Raw genomic sequence first — 16,527 nt, 5'->3', positions numbered from 1 at the left:
TGCCCACCAAGTATCCAGAATGGTATGTTCACGTCTGCAGCGATCGACAACATTGACCACAATCCATCTTCATCTACAGCATTGAGTGCTTTCCATGGTACCAGTATCTCAATTTTCCAACATCCGAAAATCATGAGAGGGCAGACACAACTGCAATTGGAGAATGATATCGAGAAGAGCAGTGTTCCCTTAGAGCTGCCAAGCGCCGTCTGCAGCGATCGACAACATTGACCACAATCCATCTTCATCTACAGCATTGAGTGCTTTCCATGGTACCAGTATCTCAATTTTCCAACATCCGAAAATCATGAGAGGGCAGACACAACTGCAATTGGAGAATGATATCGAGAAGAGCAGTGTTCCCTTAGAGCTGCCAAGCGCCGTCTGCAGCGATCGACAACATTGACCACAATCCATCTTCATCTACAGCATTGAGTGCTTTCCATGGTACCAGTATCTCAATTTTCCAACATCCGAAAATCATGAGAGGGCAGACACAACTGCAATTGGAGAATGATATCGAGAAGAGCAGTGTTCCCTTAGAGCTGCCAAGCGCCGTCTGCAGCGATCGACAACATTGACCACAATCCATCTTCATCTACAGCTTTGAGTGCTTTCCATTATACCAGTATCTCAATTTTCCAACATCCGAAAATCATGAGAGGGCAGACACAACTGCAATTGGAGAATGATATCCAGAAGAGCAGTGTTCCCTTAGAGCTGCCAAGCTACTATACTGAAATATGCCCAACAAAATCGAAAATACCGGAATATCCACTACAGAGAACAAACACTGAAGATTATAGCAATAACGCGCAAAAATTGGGCGGTTGGGTTGAACTTTTAGTAAAATCCAACATCAGCACGCCAGGAAGAATCGAAAGTATGATTCAAGGCAAGCAAGTTAAGCGTTGCCGTTACGTTCACCAAGTGACTAGTGCTGCACTCTACCTCCAACTGATGTCTACAAATGCTCAGGTTCGTCATTAACACTGCAAGATTGGATCAAGAGCAAGCGGGCAAAATCACCACAGTTTCACTACTGGGCCACAGTTATTGAATTGGAAGCGTTACTCTTAAAGTTAGTCCAAAGTCTACGTGAATCAAACTTTTCCATGTTTGTACAGACTCTTGAAGAAATTGTGCTATGGGTATTTGCACTAGATCACACTAACTATGCACGGTGGCTTCCTATCTTTATTCAAGACCTAAAGATGCTTTCCTCTAGACATCCTTCAATTCACAAAGAATTTATGGAAGGGAACTTTACAGTAAGAAAGACAAGAAAGGCGTTTTCAACTATTGCTGAAGATCAAGCTCATGAGCAGAATAACAAAGTTATAAAAATTGACGGTGGAGCGATCGGCATTCTTGACAGCGAAACCGCTCTACTGAAATGGATGGTTGGGGGACCGGAAATTGCCCGGTTAGTTAATGAATTCAAGAATTACGACGACCAAAGTGAGGATGAAGACAAAACTCCAAAGGAAGAGTTGCCACATCATGAAGACTCAAATTCTTTTGAAAAGCGTTTTCGAAAAGATGTTGCATCGCTCAAAGCAACACTGTCAGAGATAGGGAATCCATTCGATGAAGGTGATATTCTATTTCAAATAATGACAAAGAATGTCATGGCTGATCCTTCAATCAAGTCAGTACAAAACGCTAAAAAGATCGAGGAGGCACAGTATCAAGCTTACGTCACAGAGAGACTGCTGACTTGCAAGAAATCAATCTACGAAGTTATACCGAAAAACAAACTCTCTCTATTTCGCAACAAGAATGCAGTGAAATTTTCAAAAGATAAATTGAAGGTGGTTTCTCTTCAGCAGGACCGAAAGCTCTATGCATCACTCTATGTTGCTTGTCAATCAAGGAACGGTGATCTGGCTGACTTCTTTGCTCACGAGAATCATGCTTATCCACCAGCAATATCTGAATATGGTAAGCTTCGTAAAGGCAATAAAGCTGATTTCCTTGCATTTTTAGAAAGACACAAATCATCAGACGTTGACAAACCAACTGGTGTAACTGCAAAGATAATAGATGGGGCAGCAATGGTTCAGTTTTCAAAGCCAAATCAGGTCAAAACATTCGGTGAATATAGCAAGGAAGTATTTCGTAAAGCTGTCTTTAGAGAATTTTCCACCAATGGCATGCAGCGAGTCAATGTCGTCTTTGACAGATACATAAGTGGTAGCCTGAAATCAGAAACGAGAGAAGGGCGAGGTTCTGGAATTCGAATCCTTGTTAATGAAGCCACTCCTATCTGGAAGAATTGGCAAAAATTTCTTAGAAATGACGAAAACAAAAAGGAGCTGTTTCATTTGCTGGCTGTCGATTTGACAAGCGAATCCTTGACAAGTTGTGTCGTAGTTGCTACAGATTCTGAAGAAGTGCTATCATCAAAAGCAACCGATCTTACGTTTTTAACTCCTTGCAACCATGAAGAGGCGGACACACGCATTTTCCTGCACGTCAAACATTGCGCTGATTCCGGCCATAGCAAAGTCGCTATAAGAACTGTTGACACAGATGTTGTTGTTATCGCCATCTCATGTTTTCATTCACTAGAGGTTGAGGAATTATGGTTAGAGCAGGGGCGGATCCAGAGTAAAATCTGACTGACTTACAAAATAGACCAAAAGCATACATAAGTGGGGTCAAAGGGTGGGGTCAACGGGGCGTGGTCAAAAGGCGTGGTCAAACAATGCGGTAGGCGTTTTTGTAAAATGAGTGATGAAAATGGTCTAGTTATATAAAAAGTTCAAAAGACAGTATAAAGAGTTTTGAAAACATAAACATTAACAGGAATAAATGTGTACGTACTTCGTGGTCTTCGTTCGACGCGAGTTACTAACCAAAATATTTTAGGTATAACGTCTGATTACTGATGAACAAAGCAGGCTTTTTAACAGAGTCCATAGAATAGCACTGATTCCTTTATTCCAACTTTCTTTCATAGAAAAACTATCACTCGTGGCATCTTTCGTACTCTCCAACAATGTCAATGATAAACTTGTCATAGCAGAGTCCTTTGCTGAGAACTGATAGGAACAGATAGAGCAGAGCCCATGAGAGAAAGGAAACAGAGAAGAAACCAAAAATGGGGAATCGGCATCCGGATTGGTTCGAATTTACAAACCAAAGGATCATAATTAGAAATTATTTGTCAAGAAAAGCTACAAGTTGGTATAACTGCCAGGAAGGAGGTTCCCCATTTTAAAAATGGCAACCGGCCACCTTCGATTTGTATTTTTCTATAAACTACCTAGCTTTCAAAGGTAGTTTTTAGGAGACTGAGAAGCTATGCTTATCGAGCAGTGTTCTGGTCCTTCCTCTCGATATGACCAGACCTCGTGATTTCTACAACTGGAAATACAGATAAAAATAAACTCTCCTCAAACTGTCTGCATTGCTCATGTCAGGAAATAGGACCACAGACCCTTGAATCGCAACTCTATACACTCAACCATCCTCGCATCTAAACTGGACTCTATGATATTAAAGAACTGTTCTGCAATGAAAGATAAAAATATGACGGTCACGTGTTCTTTCGGACCATTATTCTGACGTTTTATACTCTGAGGAGTGTCACACGAAAAAGCTTCGAGAAGTATGTTATGAAATGTTTGCTTTTCTCAAAGCCATTTTCAAGTTCGGTACCATCAAAAAATTGTTCAGATAAAAATACATTGTACTGCTCAATACTGTCCTTTGCTGTGCTTTACTTAATAAGAATATGATATTCAGGAACTTTCTCCATTGAAAGATAAAAAAATATGGCATTGCTGGAACCTGTCCTTTGCTGTGCTTCACTTAATAGGAATATGATATTCAGGAACTGTTCTCAATTGAAAGATAAAAATATATTATATTGCTGGATACTGTCCTTTCCTGTGCTTTACTTAATAAGGATATTTGGATCCACTTTGATGTAGAACAAATTGATGTGTTACTTGAATACTTTGGTTACTTTGTTATGACTTCATTGGGAGTCTTATAAACTGATAACTGTTCTAATATATTTCAGAAACTATAGCTTCATCAATGGTTTCCATATTGTTGTCAGTGTCAAGAATATTTACAAGTTTTAATCTCCGCTTATTTTTCCTTGCAAAATTATCAATAACGTTTTCAATATCTACCTTTTTATCCCGGTGAGTGTATGTTGTTGCTAGGCCATTCAGTCGTTCTAAGGTCATTCTACTTCTTAGATATGTTTTGAGCAGTCTAACAGAGGAAGCAGACCGTTCACAAGTGCATGATATTACTGGCAAAACAGCCAGTATTTTGAGACAGGCGTATATTTTTGGAAATAAAATCTTATTGGTCATCTTCAAAGTGTCCGAAATATTTTTAGGCAGCTGGTCATCAGGAACATCTATCCAGGCAGATTCCCAGTTGTCTACCTCGTGGGAGATGAAGGATATGTCAGGCAAATCATTGGCATATTGATTGCAAAACGTCTCAAAATTTTTTTTCCACAGCTTATCACAGCGTTGGATTGTGGCTGCTTTCTGTTCAATGTTAGTTTTGCTTGCTGGTGCTTTCTTAGTTAGTGCTGGCTGCCCCACTTTCCTAACATCAGATAACGATACATCAGTGATAGAAGAAGCATATGTTCCATTGTTTACGTCTTCCATACCACTTTCTAAGGTTTCCTTCCAGTTTGGCTTTTGGCCACTTTTGTTGTTGTATTCTGCTCGGAGCATCCCAGGGACTATGGAAATTCCTTTTTTTGCAATGCGATTTTGGGGAGAAAATCTTTTAGACAGCTCTTGAAGAAGATGGTCCAAAAACGGAATTGCGATATTAATTTTAAAATAAGATTCCACATCATTACTTGGAGCATTGGCTCTGTAAACTTGCCTTTTACAACTACGTGGCGCGACAACACTGGCATTCATTCTTTCTGCAATTTTCAAAGCATCATTAAACCAAGAGGAATGGTAAGCATCAATACAATCTCGAACAGTTCTTAAGGTCTTCATAGTTATGTCAACTTGCTTCAACCCTTCAATGAAATCAAGATGAGAACTTTGCAGCTGAATGGTTGCTGAACGTGTATAGCACAGGAGCATTCTAGCAATAATCAGCGTCATGATAAATTCAAAACTTTGTAGTGCAAAGAAATAGGTGAAGGCATCAGCAGAGCAATCGTCCCAATTTCTGTCTACGTTGTCACGAATGGTTCACATAGCTTCTGATATTGGGATGTACATATCCATAAATCTTTCCAAAGCATCGATGCGAAGAATCCATCTTGTCTCGCAAGGATTTATAAGCTTTGTATGTGAATAGTTCTTCAAATGCTTTTTTACCATCTGTTCCAATAGAAGTTGTCGTTTTGGAGTATGAAAAAAGTGAGCGATTTTCCGAACAAATTCCATCATATTTTTAATACACTGCAGTTTGCATGAAGCAGCAACAGCAAGATTTAGCCTGTGTGAAGCACAATGTGTAAAAAGAGCTTGGTCATTAATCTCAAGGATTCGAGATGCAACACCAGAGTACTTTCCAGCCATATTACCAGCACCATCATAGCACTGTCCCCTGCAATCCATGATATCCAAATTCAAATCATTTGTAATACAATTCAAAATCTTTGTTTTCAGAGCATCTCCAGTTGTTCCAGTGTCGCAAGTTATATACTTCCTGAATAGTTCCTGAATATCTTCATTCCCATCAACATAACGTATGACCAAAGGCATCTGTTGCTGATTAGAACAATCAGTGACTTCATCCGCTAGAATTGAATAAGGACCACATTCCTTGATTTCCTTTATTATTTGGTGGTTCACATCTTCTGCAATACAAGAAATAAGTTCATTTTGCACAGTCTTTGATCTGAATGTTGCATTTCGGGAAGCCGTCTTGAAATGTTCTGCCAAGATCCTATCACCACTTTCAACGCGAAAATCTAAAAGTGCTTGAAAATTGCCACAATCACTTGTATCGTAGTATTGTGAATCATCTCTGTGACCACGTAAAGGAATATTTTGTCTTGCAAATAGAAGAACACATTTGGCAATAGAAGCTTTCTTCAACCTATTTTGCTGCACAGCTTTGTCTAAAGATTTATTTTGAATAAGATCTATGGATTTCTCTTTGCTTTCCATGACATTTTTAAACCTGTTCATCGTTTCGAGTGCAGTTTTGTGAATTTCTGACTTATTTTGATGCTCTTTAATTCTATAACTTGCAGAAGACCAGTCTGTCAAAGGGCTTTTCATCAACTTATCCAGTTTAGATGCATTTTGACCAGTTTTTCTCCCAAACAGAACACATGGTAGACTCTAATAGCTTCGAGTATGCAAGCCAAGGGTAATTTATGAGCCAAGAATATACAAATTTCCTGCTTTTTCCATGAATTTGTCTGCTTGGAAATCCAAATTTTGGATCTGGCTTCCTAACATTAAGCATCTTTTCATATCTCTCCACATCTGTCATACTAGCAGTATTCAGGTGAAAAGATCCAATGTCTGTCACATTGGCAATCAGATTTTGAAGATTTGATGCTGATGAAAGTTGGTTTGGTTCTACAGTTTCATTCTCTCTTGGATTCACTGATTCCAAAGGCATCTTAATTGAAACCTTTTTGGGAAAAGAAATCTTGGCTTGCTTTTCTGGCTGCTTCCATTTTGGGCACTGTTCGTTTTTAGGAACAATAGTGGATATAACAGGTTGTTGTAAAGAGCCCTTCTCTGCCAGGAAAAGTGGAACAACATGGTTTGCTTTGAAGGATGGATTAAGGTCATTTTTACCACCACATGCTTTGGACCAAAGTAGTCGGATTGGTTCAATATTTTGACCAGTACAATCTCATGGAAACATTTTTGCATTGCTTAAATTTATAGCATACCTTCTACCACAAGTTTCTGGATAAAAGGAAAATATAGGCAGACCAAGAACACTAGATAATGCCATGATGCAAATAAATGGGCTCCACCTCCTATCCTGACAGTTTTTGAGTGCCTCATGTTTAACACAATCAGCATAATTTTTAAAAAAACCTGTAAGCAAATCACTTGCTTCATGGGAAATTGAATGAGAAAAGAAAGTTTCCAAGAGGGCAGAAAATCTTTCAGAGGCAAGAAGTGTTGCAAAATGGGGATGAGAGGCATAGAATTCAGAATAGAGGTAAAGTTCAGCAGATGTTAATGCTCTCAGTAGATGAGACATGTCTTCTTTTCCACTGATAGCCAAAGAACCGGCATTGTACATGCAGTTTCCATCCTCCTTGACCCTAAACAACAGTTTAGCTTAAATTACACCCAAATTGAAACTTCATCAAATTTAAACAACCAGGAAGCCAAAATGAAATTTGCTACTAGAACCTAGTAAAAATAACATTAAATGGCTTATGTCATATAGTATAACTAACAATGCCATTTGTTATTTGAATGCATGTAAGGTTAAGATAAAACTGCAACTTTTTTACCTTTTTAAAATTTGACTTAATCTGACCTTCAATGTGGTCAATGGCTTGTGCTGCAGTTTCCTGAATGGGGACCAGGGTGCATCCCATGCAGCAAATTTTAAAGGTCTTTGGAGTGAAGTTAAGTTGTTTGGTATGGCATTTGTGTGAGATAAGCATCTTTTGGCATATGGTGCACACTGGAATTTTGGTGAAATTGTACCTGTGGGGCAGGGAGCTTTTTCTGTTAATTTTTTATGAACTCTAATACTGATTTTGTCACCATGGGTTGTAAACTATTGAAAATATAATTTCTTAGACAGGCTGAAACAATATGATGCCTACCATGTGATACCAATGCACTAGCATACCTCTTCTGAACCAAACTCAAATTGGGGGTGGGTTGGCTGCCTGTTGTATTGCTTTCCATTCAGTACACTATTATAAAGGAAATCTGGCACAGTTTAACAATTATTGGGGGCTCAAGCACCCCTGCTTCTGACGGTCTTGCTCTAGTACACTAGATCCTGACCCGAACCATACCAGCATGAGTGGATATGTCTGTGACCGTCATAAAGAGAATAACTTGTCTTAGAATTATGATGGGGTGGGGCTGTTGGCGAAGTCTTTTGGTTAGATTTTTATGGCAGTGGACCTTGGCATACACCTGGCCTAGCCTTGGTGTACCTTTGGCGTAAGGTTTACAAGGAATGCACCCTGGAATAGGGATCTTATTATCAAAACAAAGCTTTCAAAACTTGTTGAAAAAATTAAGGGCCCCACAAGATGAGAATGGACCCTCAGCCATTTGAGCAGCAAACTCAATCATGCATTTGTTGTTGCTGCTGTCTAAACTTAAATTTCCCGCCGAAAAGCGTTAGGATGGCAAAAATATTATCTAGCTAAGATCTACCACTACCAGCATTACCTACTTGCCAAGGTTGCTAATTTGCCAAGGTTTTACAACAATTTCAATATTAAAACCATACCTTCCTGCGTAAGCAGTTTTTCTCCTGCTATATCCAGTCTGTTCCAAGGGATAAAATGTTGTGCTGCATAGTCCCTCGGAAGGCCAAGAGCAGTAGATACAGAGATAGATGTTTGCTTCCCAAATGCCCTGATATTATCAGCGTAAATGCTATGAAGGCTCTCTGTGTCATTGGAGACAATTAGCGACTCAACTAACTTTAAAATATCCATGTTGTATCCGGAACGTAGCTAATTCCTCAGACACAAATACGAAAACCTCTGCCAAGCATTTGCTGTACTGAGATGCAGAAATGCTGGGCAGGAGGGTATTGTCTTGGCTTGGCTGCAAATGATTGGTAAGTCAGTGGAAGTCAGTGGAAGTCAGTCTTAAAATCCATACGTTGTCCGGACCCCAAAAAAATTCTCATACTAACTCCTGTAAAAATAATTGGCCTTATTGATCATACATCGCCTCTACTGACTTACGGGAACAATGCATTTTTGCCTGGTGCAGAAAAGCTTTGTTAAAAGATGACCACGCAGATTCCTAATTTATTCGACTGACTTACCAATCATTTTGCGAGTTTTGCCTCTAACATCTTTGTTCTAGTGATTTATGCATTGAGCTTCAGTGTATGTTGATAGGAGAATTCACTGATGGATCGTTTTTCTACCATTCTCATGCCTCATTCCTGATATTATGTCTGATAGATCTGATTATTTGAGATGAATTGATGGAGAATATGAAGATGGATCAACACCGCATAATTTCCTCTTGTTAAACAAATATTTTTGCCGTTCTGGGACATGAGAGAATGGGTTTTGGGGGTCATAGTCTATCATTTTTGCCGCATCAAAAATTATTTCGAGTAAAAAAATTTTGACTGACTTCCGTAAGTCGAGTAAGTCAGTCTGGATCCGCCCCTGGGATAGAGTTTGGCGTCGGGAAATCAAGACGGTGGTTACCAGTTCACTCGTATTTACATGCTTTGGGACAAGATGTTTGCAAAGGCCTTCCATTTTGGTATGCATTCACTGGCTGTGACACTGTGTCGTCATTTTCTGGAAAAGGAAAGAAAATAGCTTGGAACACCTGGAAAGCTTTTCCTGAGGCCACGGATACCTTTTCAAGGTAAGTTCTTTAAGTGTCTTTAAGTAACTAAATTTTCTTTTTGATAGTATAGTTTCTAGCTTTTTGTCACAGAGATACAAGAGAACTTCAGAGCAAAAAAAAATCTTCTGGGATTGCTGAATAAACTCTAGTTTAAAGATTTATCTACAGATTTATTGTATCTAAAGAAGTGCATTTGTTTGCTATTTAAATTTATCCCATTTTTCAGATTGTCGAATGGTGAGAATGGCCAACCTAGGGATATTGATGTTAAGATGATAGAGCGTTTCGTGGTATTGATGTACCAAAGAACGTTTAAACTCAGCGACGTAAACGAGTGTCGCCGACATTTGTTCACCAAGAAGGGTTGCCCAAGTGAAAGTTTGCCACCAACATGTGATGCACTTCACCAACATACAAGACGGGCTATTTTTCAAGCTGGGTAAGTATTGAAAAACTATTCACGTTGAAGTTTACAGAAGCATGTATTGGTAACATTGGGCGACCTGCCTTCTTGAAGGCGAAAAAAGCTTTGGATAGTAGACCAATTCTTTAAGGTTCTTGAAGCTCCTATTTGCTTTCACTTCATCAAACATTTCTTTGGCTCTGTTTCTTAACAAAACTTACTTCATACAAACTCAATAGTCATTGTGAAAACCAACTTTCATTGTTCGACCCAAACACCAAATTCAGACTCGATATGCTTCCAAATATTCTGGAAGGGAATGGCACTAAGATTTTGCTCTTTCCTTAAAGGTTTGTCTGGTGTCAATCAACGGTTAAAACGCAGCATCTACCTCCAATTTTAGAATGGGGTTGGAATGAAAATGTGTCACCTTTATGGATGGTTGTCCCGGAAGCCTCAAAAGCATGCCCGGAGCTAATCAAATGTGGATGTAGGCAGAAATGTTCGACACAATGTAAATGCAGACAGTTTGGTTTGGAATGCACGGAATTGTGCATGTGCAATGGGCAGTGCCTCGAAGAATTAGACATTTAAACTTTCAATTTGAACTAATTTTCCTTTGACAATGAAATTTTCGCACTTGATGAAAAATTAATCGTTAGTAGAGGTCTGGATCCAAGTACCTCTTTCTAAAAATAGACTCCGGGCCTAATATGAAAGTTGAGAAATTGCTTTCATCGTTATGAGGATCTTAATCTCTGTGATATTAGTAATTTTAGTATTTCGCTCCCGGGTACTACAGAAAAATGATCAGCACCTTTCCTCTCGGTCTGGGACCAAGAACCCCATCTAAAAATAGAATATGGGGGCAATTCATTTTGAAATAACAATATTATTGCATTTCCATGCCTGATTATACACTTATACAACTCTGTATGCTTTTAATATGGAAGTGTGGTGTAAAATTGGTAGAATTAGTTGAAGAGGACTGGGTCCGAGTATCATTTTCTAAAAATAGCTTTTTGGGGTAATTTACAGGTGGGGTCCCGATCTCATCGTTTTCAGCATGTCAAAATCTATAGGTATGCCAATTTTCATGCTTTCTTCACTAAATGCACGATTGTTATGAAATCTGCCACTGGTTGCCCTCACTATTAACTTTGAATACCCACTTGCTCCCAACAATATTCTTTCCTTTTTGAATTGGAACTAAGTCTCATGTTTTGTTTTTGATAAATGATGAGTATTCTTCATCAGTTGCTTCTTTCCATTCACTAGCATGTTCTCCAGTCCCTGCATCCTGGATCTTTCTTGGCTCATCAATTTCAACTGCTATAATATCAGCACTGAAACAGTTTTCATTTTCTTCATTGACTTGCTCAGCCAGCTTAGCAGAAGAACGTGTTTTTGCACCTTGCAAGTTTCCAACTTCTCTAATAAAGTTCTCTTCATATGTTGCTCCCACTGGCAAGATATTGTGGTTGACTTCATGATTCACTTCTTCAATAACATTTCCATCAACGTCTGGATTAATTTCATCATCAAACTCAATACATATATGATCAGATTTTGATAAGACAGTTGTATCAAAGTCATGAAAGTCTCTCTCTGAGAAGATAACATCACGACTGCGAATGAAAGGTTTAGATTGAAGATCATAAAGCTTATACCCCTTTGTTCCAATTGGGTAGCCAACGAATATGGCTTGTTTTGATTTAGCAGCAAATTTATGACGATATTTATCAGCAATGTGCACATTAGCTATGCAACCAAACACTTTAAGATTGGACACATTTGGCTTCACACCATACCAGCATTCAAATGGTGTCTGCTTATTAAGTGCAACTGTTGGGCTGCGGTTTCTCAATAATACAGCTGTGCTAACTGCTTCTGCCCAAAATGAAGTTGTTAATTTAGCATGTATAACATTGAACGAGCTGTCTCCACAACTATCTCCACAATTTTGCGCTCTGCAACACCATTTTGCTCTGGATTCATTGGAGTTGTTGTTTGATGTAGAATTCCTTTTTCTCTCATGTATTCTATGAGTTCTTTGGAGCAATATTAACCACCATTATCGGTACGAAGTATCTTGACTCTATTCCCAGTCTCACTGGTTGTTAAGTTTACAAATTCTTTGAATTTTTCTAGCACTTCACTTTTGTGCCCAAGGAAATAAACGTGGGTATACCAAGACGCATCATCGATAAATAAATGTTACGAAGTACTTTGACTTTCCAATCGATTCCACGCTAATTGGTCCGCAAACGTCACTATGTATTGTTGACAATACCTCAGCTGATCGAGTTGATGATGCTTTCGGAAATGCATTGCGATGCTGCTATACCATGAGGCAACCTTGACATACTTGCTCACTCACTTATTCAGACAATTTCCAATAAGACACTTTGGAATATAATTTGCAGAGTATTCTGGATGAATTGACAAGATAACTGGCCTATGTCTTGTTTTGGAAATTTCATGTAAGAAGGATTTAAAGTTATCACTTGCAGGTTCAAATGCAGATAACAGTTCGTCATTTGCATTTGTTTTGCCCCCTTGTGTTTGCTGAGAGTCTTTGCTTAACACTAGTGCTTTAAAATTTTTCTTTTTGGAGATCTGAAGTCTATATCTAATATTTGTTTCTATCCATTTTTTTTTTCTTGGAAGCTGTCATTTTCCATTAGGCAGGTTTCCCAGTAAATTTTGCTGCTTCCTCTAAAAGCATTGCAGCTTCTAGGTAAAACAGTACAGATGCAATATGGGAGCAGCTCTATCCTAACCCAGCCATGCAGTTACAACGTGCTGTAAGAATATGACACTTTCTTTTATCATAACCCCACAAAAAAGAGGCAATACACTGAGTCGCTGAGAAAGGTTTACCTAAATGGGAAAGAAATTTGACTTTACAGAACCAATATGGTATGTTTGTGTATAAAATTTGTTTACCTAATTTGACCAGAAACTGGAAGAAGGACCAAATAGATTAAGACACTTCTAAGAAACTTTGGATACTTGATTCGATCAAAGTTAAGAGACCTGGATTTTCGAGAGACTTTTCTGAGGTTCTGATTATAATTAGTGAAAAAAGAGTGCATAGAAAAAGATAAACCCAATATTATTACCTTAGCTCGGATAATGTATATATTGTCTGGGGTTTGACTGCTTTGGCCTTCGACTTGCTTTGCCAGTACTTCAACTTCTCGTACCCATCCAGCAACAAAACGATCGTATGCTTCTAAACTTTTGTAATTTTTCATCTCCTACATCGAGTACTCTGGAGATGAACCGAGGACGAGGTTGTTAACTATATCAATGTACGATATTGGAGGAAACGAATCAAAGTATTTGCTCCAGCCAGTCACCATTTTCAAATATGGATCTAAATTTCCCACTATTGCAGTTTTTTCAAGATATCTAGCTCTGGCAACTCCATCTAGCGACTCGAAATATTCCTCCATTACTTGCACATTCCACCACAACATACTTCAAAACAATTAACACACTGGTTTCCTCCAATACCTCCAAGATGACCGCCGCGAAGCTCGTGTTGCATTGTGGGTAGAATGCGGGAACTGTCTATTAAAACCTACTAGCTCTAACTAACAATTTCAAAGGATAGATTACTTATATCATCCTTTACTTATTCATACCACAACATCAAAAGAAACCACTTTGTGTTGATGCCATCAAGGTTTTACCAAGATTATGACATTTGCACACCTCCTTGCTTTCAATTGTCAAAATTAGGCCAGTAATGTTGCTGTTATGCTCTGCCGTTTTTGTGTAAGTAGGCCACCCAATGAACCAGCTACTTTTGCTATATACAACCTCTACCTATAACCTGAATAAATGCCTGTAACACTATGAAGCGTTCTAGATCAATCAGTTGGTCAGGTAACACCTTACCTCATGTCGGTTTGCAAATAGAAACTACATTCCAATTTGTCTGCTCATCAACAAAATCGCACACGATTCTACCTCTTAGGACGCAGGGATACAAGGGTTTGAATTCATTGTAAAGTGGGTGTAACTATCTGAGATGGGGGCAAAAATGTATTTATCAGTATCTGGTTTGTAAATCAAATGCATGATTTTATAGAGGTTTTAATCAAAGGCTCCCTGACGGTAGAATATGAATTTGAGATAGCTCTCAATTGCTCATGGGAAGGGGATTCAACAAAAAGCTTTACCAAAAGATCCACGCAAACTGTAAAACAATGGTCAAAAAGAAATGTATTCCACGTATTATTGAGAAAAAACATTTCATAAAGGAATTCAAATGGCATATCATCAAAAAATTTGAAAATCGAGTACTGAGGAAGTCTTCTTTGAGAAACTTTACTATGAATGGTTTTTATTGATTCAAGAAGAAATTGAAAGAAACGTTCAATAGTGGGTCACTTTCTTGGTTTCATATGAAAGATGCATTTCTGTATTAAGTGCAAATCTTGGAACTGACTGAAAATTAACGATAATATTCCTACTCCAAACAAAATTCTGGTTAAAAAACAAAGCTCACATCTTTTAACTGGCTTCATCAACAATAACTTCTCGCTTTCTCCCAGTGCTACGATAAGTTTCGTTTCCCAACTCTTGGGTCTTCATATCAACGACCACCTTTCCATATGTGTTTCCAAGTTGCTGTTGATTTGCACTCACGTTCAGATGAATGCTATTTCGTTTTTCCCGTAACATTCTGGATGAACTCGCTCAATGAATGTTTATTTCTTGCATCCAGAGAATCTTTGCCATCATCTTCAATCGACAAGTTAACTCTCATGATAATGTCCTCCAATTTAAACTCACCACTAACAGACTGGTACACTCCTGCAGTATACACATAGAGATTCTCACCAGGGCAATGTAAATTTAATAGCAATGCCACACTGGTTACTTTTTGGCTTCAGCCTGATCGGATTTTTATATTCCAGAAAGCCTCTTGTGTCATTTCCAAATCTTCTGACACGATGGCTTCCCTTTCACTTCAACCTGAAGATCTAGGCCTTCAAATGAACTCACACTCTCTGGCCCAGTGTCCTTTGATTTTTGATTGGTTGTAAACTTGCTTTTTACTCTTGTGTGGCCGCCTTTGGAGGTAGAAGTTGGGTTTGTGTTCAAAAAGGAAAACAGTGTTGCTTTATGCTCCTGTTCTACATCATTTGCTATATCTTGGTCAGCTGTCATTCGTAAATACAGTGCAAGTTCAGAGTCATTTGCTTCAAGTTCATATTCGTCTTCATCACCTTGAACCGTAGCTACTTTTGCATCGTCTTTTGTTTCCCACATGTGCCAAGATATAACAGACTCTTTGTGGGACCTGTGCAAATCAAATGTGTTTTCATTTGAAACAACTCCTTTTTTCCAAAGCCGTGCATCTTTAGGTGAGCCCGCTTTCCCTAGCCTGCGTGCAGACCCAGTATTCTGAGGTCTGTGCGCTGGCTAATGCTTCCAGGCATCCTGCAATATTTTATCCAACGGGAGATCCTACAAATCTGCCTTCACAATTGGCTTCGATATCCCTTCCTCCATATATTTTCGGGTTATCTGGTCCATCCTCTGAAATGTATGTTTCCCACAGCCACTGTAGGCTGCTGACGTTCCTGAACATGTCAGTCAAAGCAGGGGCGGATCCAGAGCAAACTTGAAGGAGGAGCAGTTGGTAGTGGGGGCCCTGAAAATTTTTCAAAAATTGATGACGAGAGCGCTGTATACAACAATTTCAGATCCATTTTCGGAATAAACAAGATAACTTTGAAGTAATCCTTGAAGCAAATTAACCTATTAGTCTCAGAAACCTGATTCTCATTCTTCAAAAGGTGCACACACTTTCCAAAAAAGGGGCGCCATACTTGCTTCAACTCGTCGAGGGAGGGGCAACTGCCCCTAGTCAAAGCCACTGAGTCAAAGTAGAGCAATTTGCCGACAAATACTCTCTACAGACGCCACTATCGAGTCTTTCAAAGCAAATTAAATGTTTCAGAGCAAAGTCTCTCAAAGCCTTGACGAAAAGAGCAACATGATGACACGATAATACCACATCTTGATAGCATTCTCTTGATACAAAATTGCTTTTCAAAGAAACATTTTCACTTTCATTGACCTTTTCATTGACGTCAATTTCCAAGGTCAAAATCAATCATCCCCCTCTCCCCTACAGAACAATGTTGCTTTATTACGAAATGGGTTAGGATTTTAGGAAGTACTTTTTTGCGCTTCTTTTATGTTATTTCTCTAAACTATCAACATTATTTTAGAGGAAGGGGACGGAAGATGCAATTTTTGGTTGGAAATGGTTTTATAGGCTATCATAAACGTCATTTGAAAAATTGAAAATAGTCATTTTTCATTTTCTTATTTAAACACATAATGAATTTCTTATTTATAATAAATAATGAGAACAAAGTTCAGAAGTTTTTGAAAGTACATTTGCTTAGCAGGGATTATGCAAAAATAATGTACGTAGGTCATAAAGGGGGGCTGGAATGATGGCAGGGGGGATTGAAAATTTTTCGAAAATTAACAAGTGAGGGGGGGATGATTATTCGGTACTCGAGTGTACTTCCAATTCCAAACCATGCCCAGACACAGAATTGTCCCAGACGTCTTCGTTTTATTGAA

At 38.7% G+C, this 16,527-nt stretch overlaps 3 protein-coding genes and 1 pseudogene across 4 annotated transcripts; 1 reads left to right on the top strand and 3 right to left on the bottom strand.

Moving 5' to 3' along the window:
* The first annotated feature begins 233 nt into the window (after positions 1-233).
* LOC135690310 (uncharacterized) lies at positions 234-10,704 on the top strand (annotated as a pseudogene). The gene is made up of 4 exons (XR_016145315.1): positions 234-2,621; positions 9,280-9,521; positions 9,730-9,942; positions 10,257-10,704. The product of XR_016145315.1 is annotated as an uncharacterized LOC135690310 (transcript).
* On the bottom strand, positions 2,623-5,105 carry LOC148960618 (52 kDa repressor of the inhibitor of the protein kinase-like). The gene has a single exon (XM_089116258.1). It carries the CDS (start codon positions 5,103-5,105, stop codon positions 4,020-4,022), a length of 1,086 nt encoding a protein of 361 aa, XP_088972384.1. The 3' UTR covers positions 2,623-4,019.
* LOC148960617 (52 kDa repressor of the inhibitor of the protein kinase-like) lies at positions 5,182-6,814 on the bottom strand. Its single transcript, XM_089116262.1, has one exon. It carries the CDS (start codon positions 6,234-6,236, stop codon positions 5,196-5,198), a length of 1,041 nt encoding a protein of 346 aa, XP_088972388.1. The 5' UTR covers positions 6,237-6,814; the 3' UTR covers positions 5,182-5,195.
* LOC135690333 (uncharacterized) lies at positions 7,248-15,565 on the bottom strand. The gene is made up of 2 exons (XM_065207849.2): positions 13,032-15,565; positions 7,248-9,451 (listed from the first exon to the last, which is right to left on the bottom strand). The coding sequence occupies exon 1, from the start codon at positions 15,193-15,195 to the stop codon at positions 14,854-14,856; it is 342 nt and encodes a 113-aa protein (XP_065063921.2). The 5' UTR covers positions 15,196-15,565; the 3' UTR covers positions 7,248-9,451; positions 13,032-14,853.
* Between the last annotated feature and the right edge of the window lie 962 nt (positions 15,566-16,527).

The sequence above is a fragment of the Rhopilema esculentum genome, chromosome 1 (assembly GCF_057945365.1).
Source record: "Rhopilema esculentum isolate cy_ngs chromosome 1, ASM5794536v1, whole genome shotgun sequence".
In the NCBI taxonomy this organism is placed as follows: domain Eukaryota; kingdom Metazoa; phylum Cnidaria; class Scyphozoa; order Rhizostomeae; family Rhizostomatidae; genus Rhopilema; species Rhopilema esculentum.
Note: the sequence above shows the minus strand (reverse complement) of the source record. Positions and strands in the feature narration are given on the sequence as shown.

Excerpts from the sequence above, each read along its gene's own strand:
- LOC148960618 (XM_089116258.1), bottom strand. The coding sequence starts at position 5,105 with ATGACGCTGATTATTGCTAGAATGCTCCTGTGCTATACACGTTCAGCA.
- LOC148960617 (XM_089116262.1), bottom strand. The coding sequence starts at position 6,236 with ATGAAAAGCCCTTTGACAGACTGGTCTTCTGCAAGTTATAGAATTAAA.
- LOC135690333 (XM_065207849.2), bottom strand. The coding sequence starts at position 15,195 with ATGTGGGAAACAAAAGACGATGCAAAAGTAGCTACGGTTCAAGGTGAT.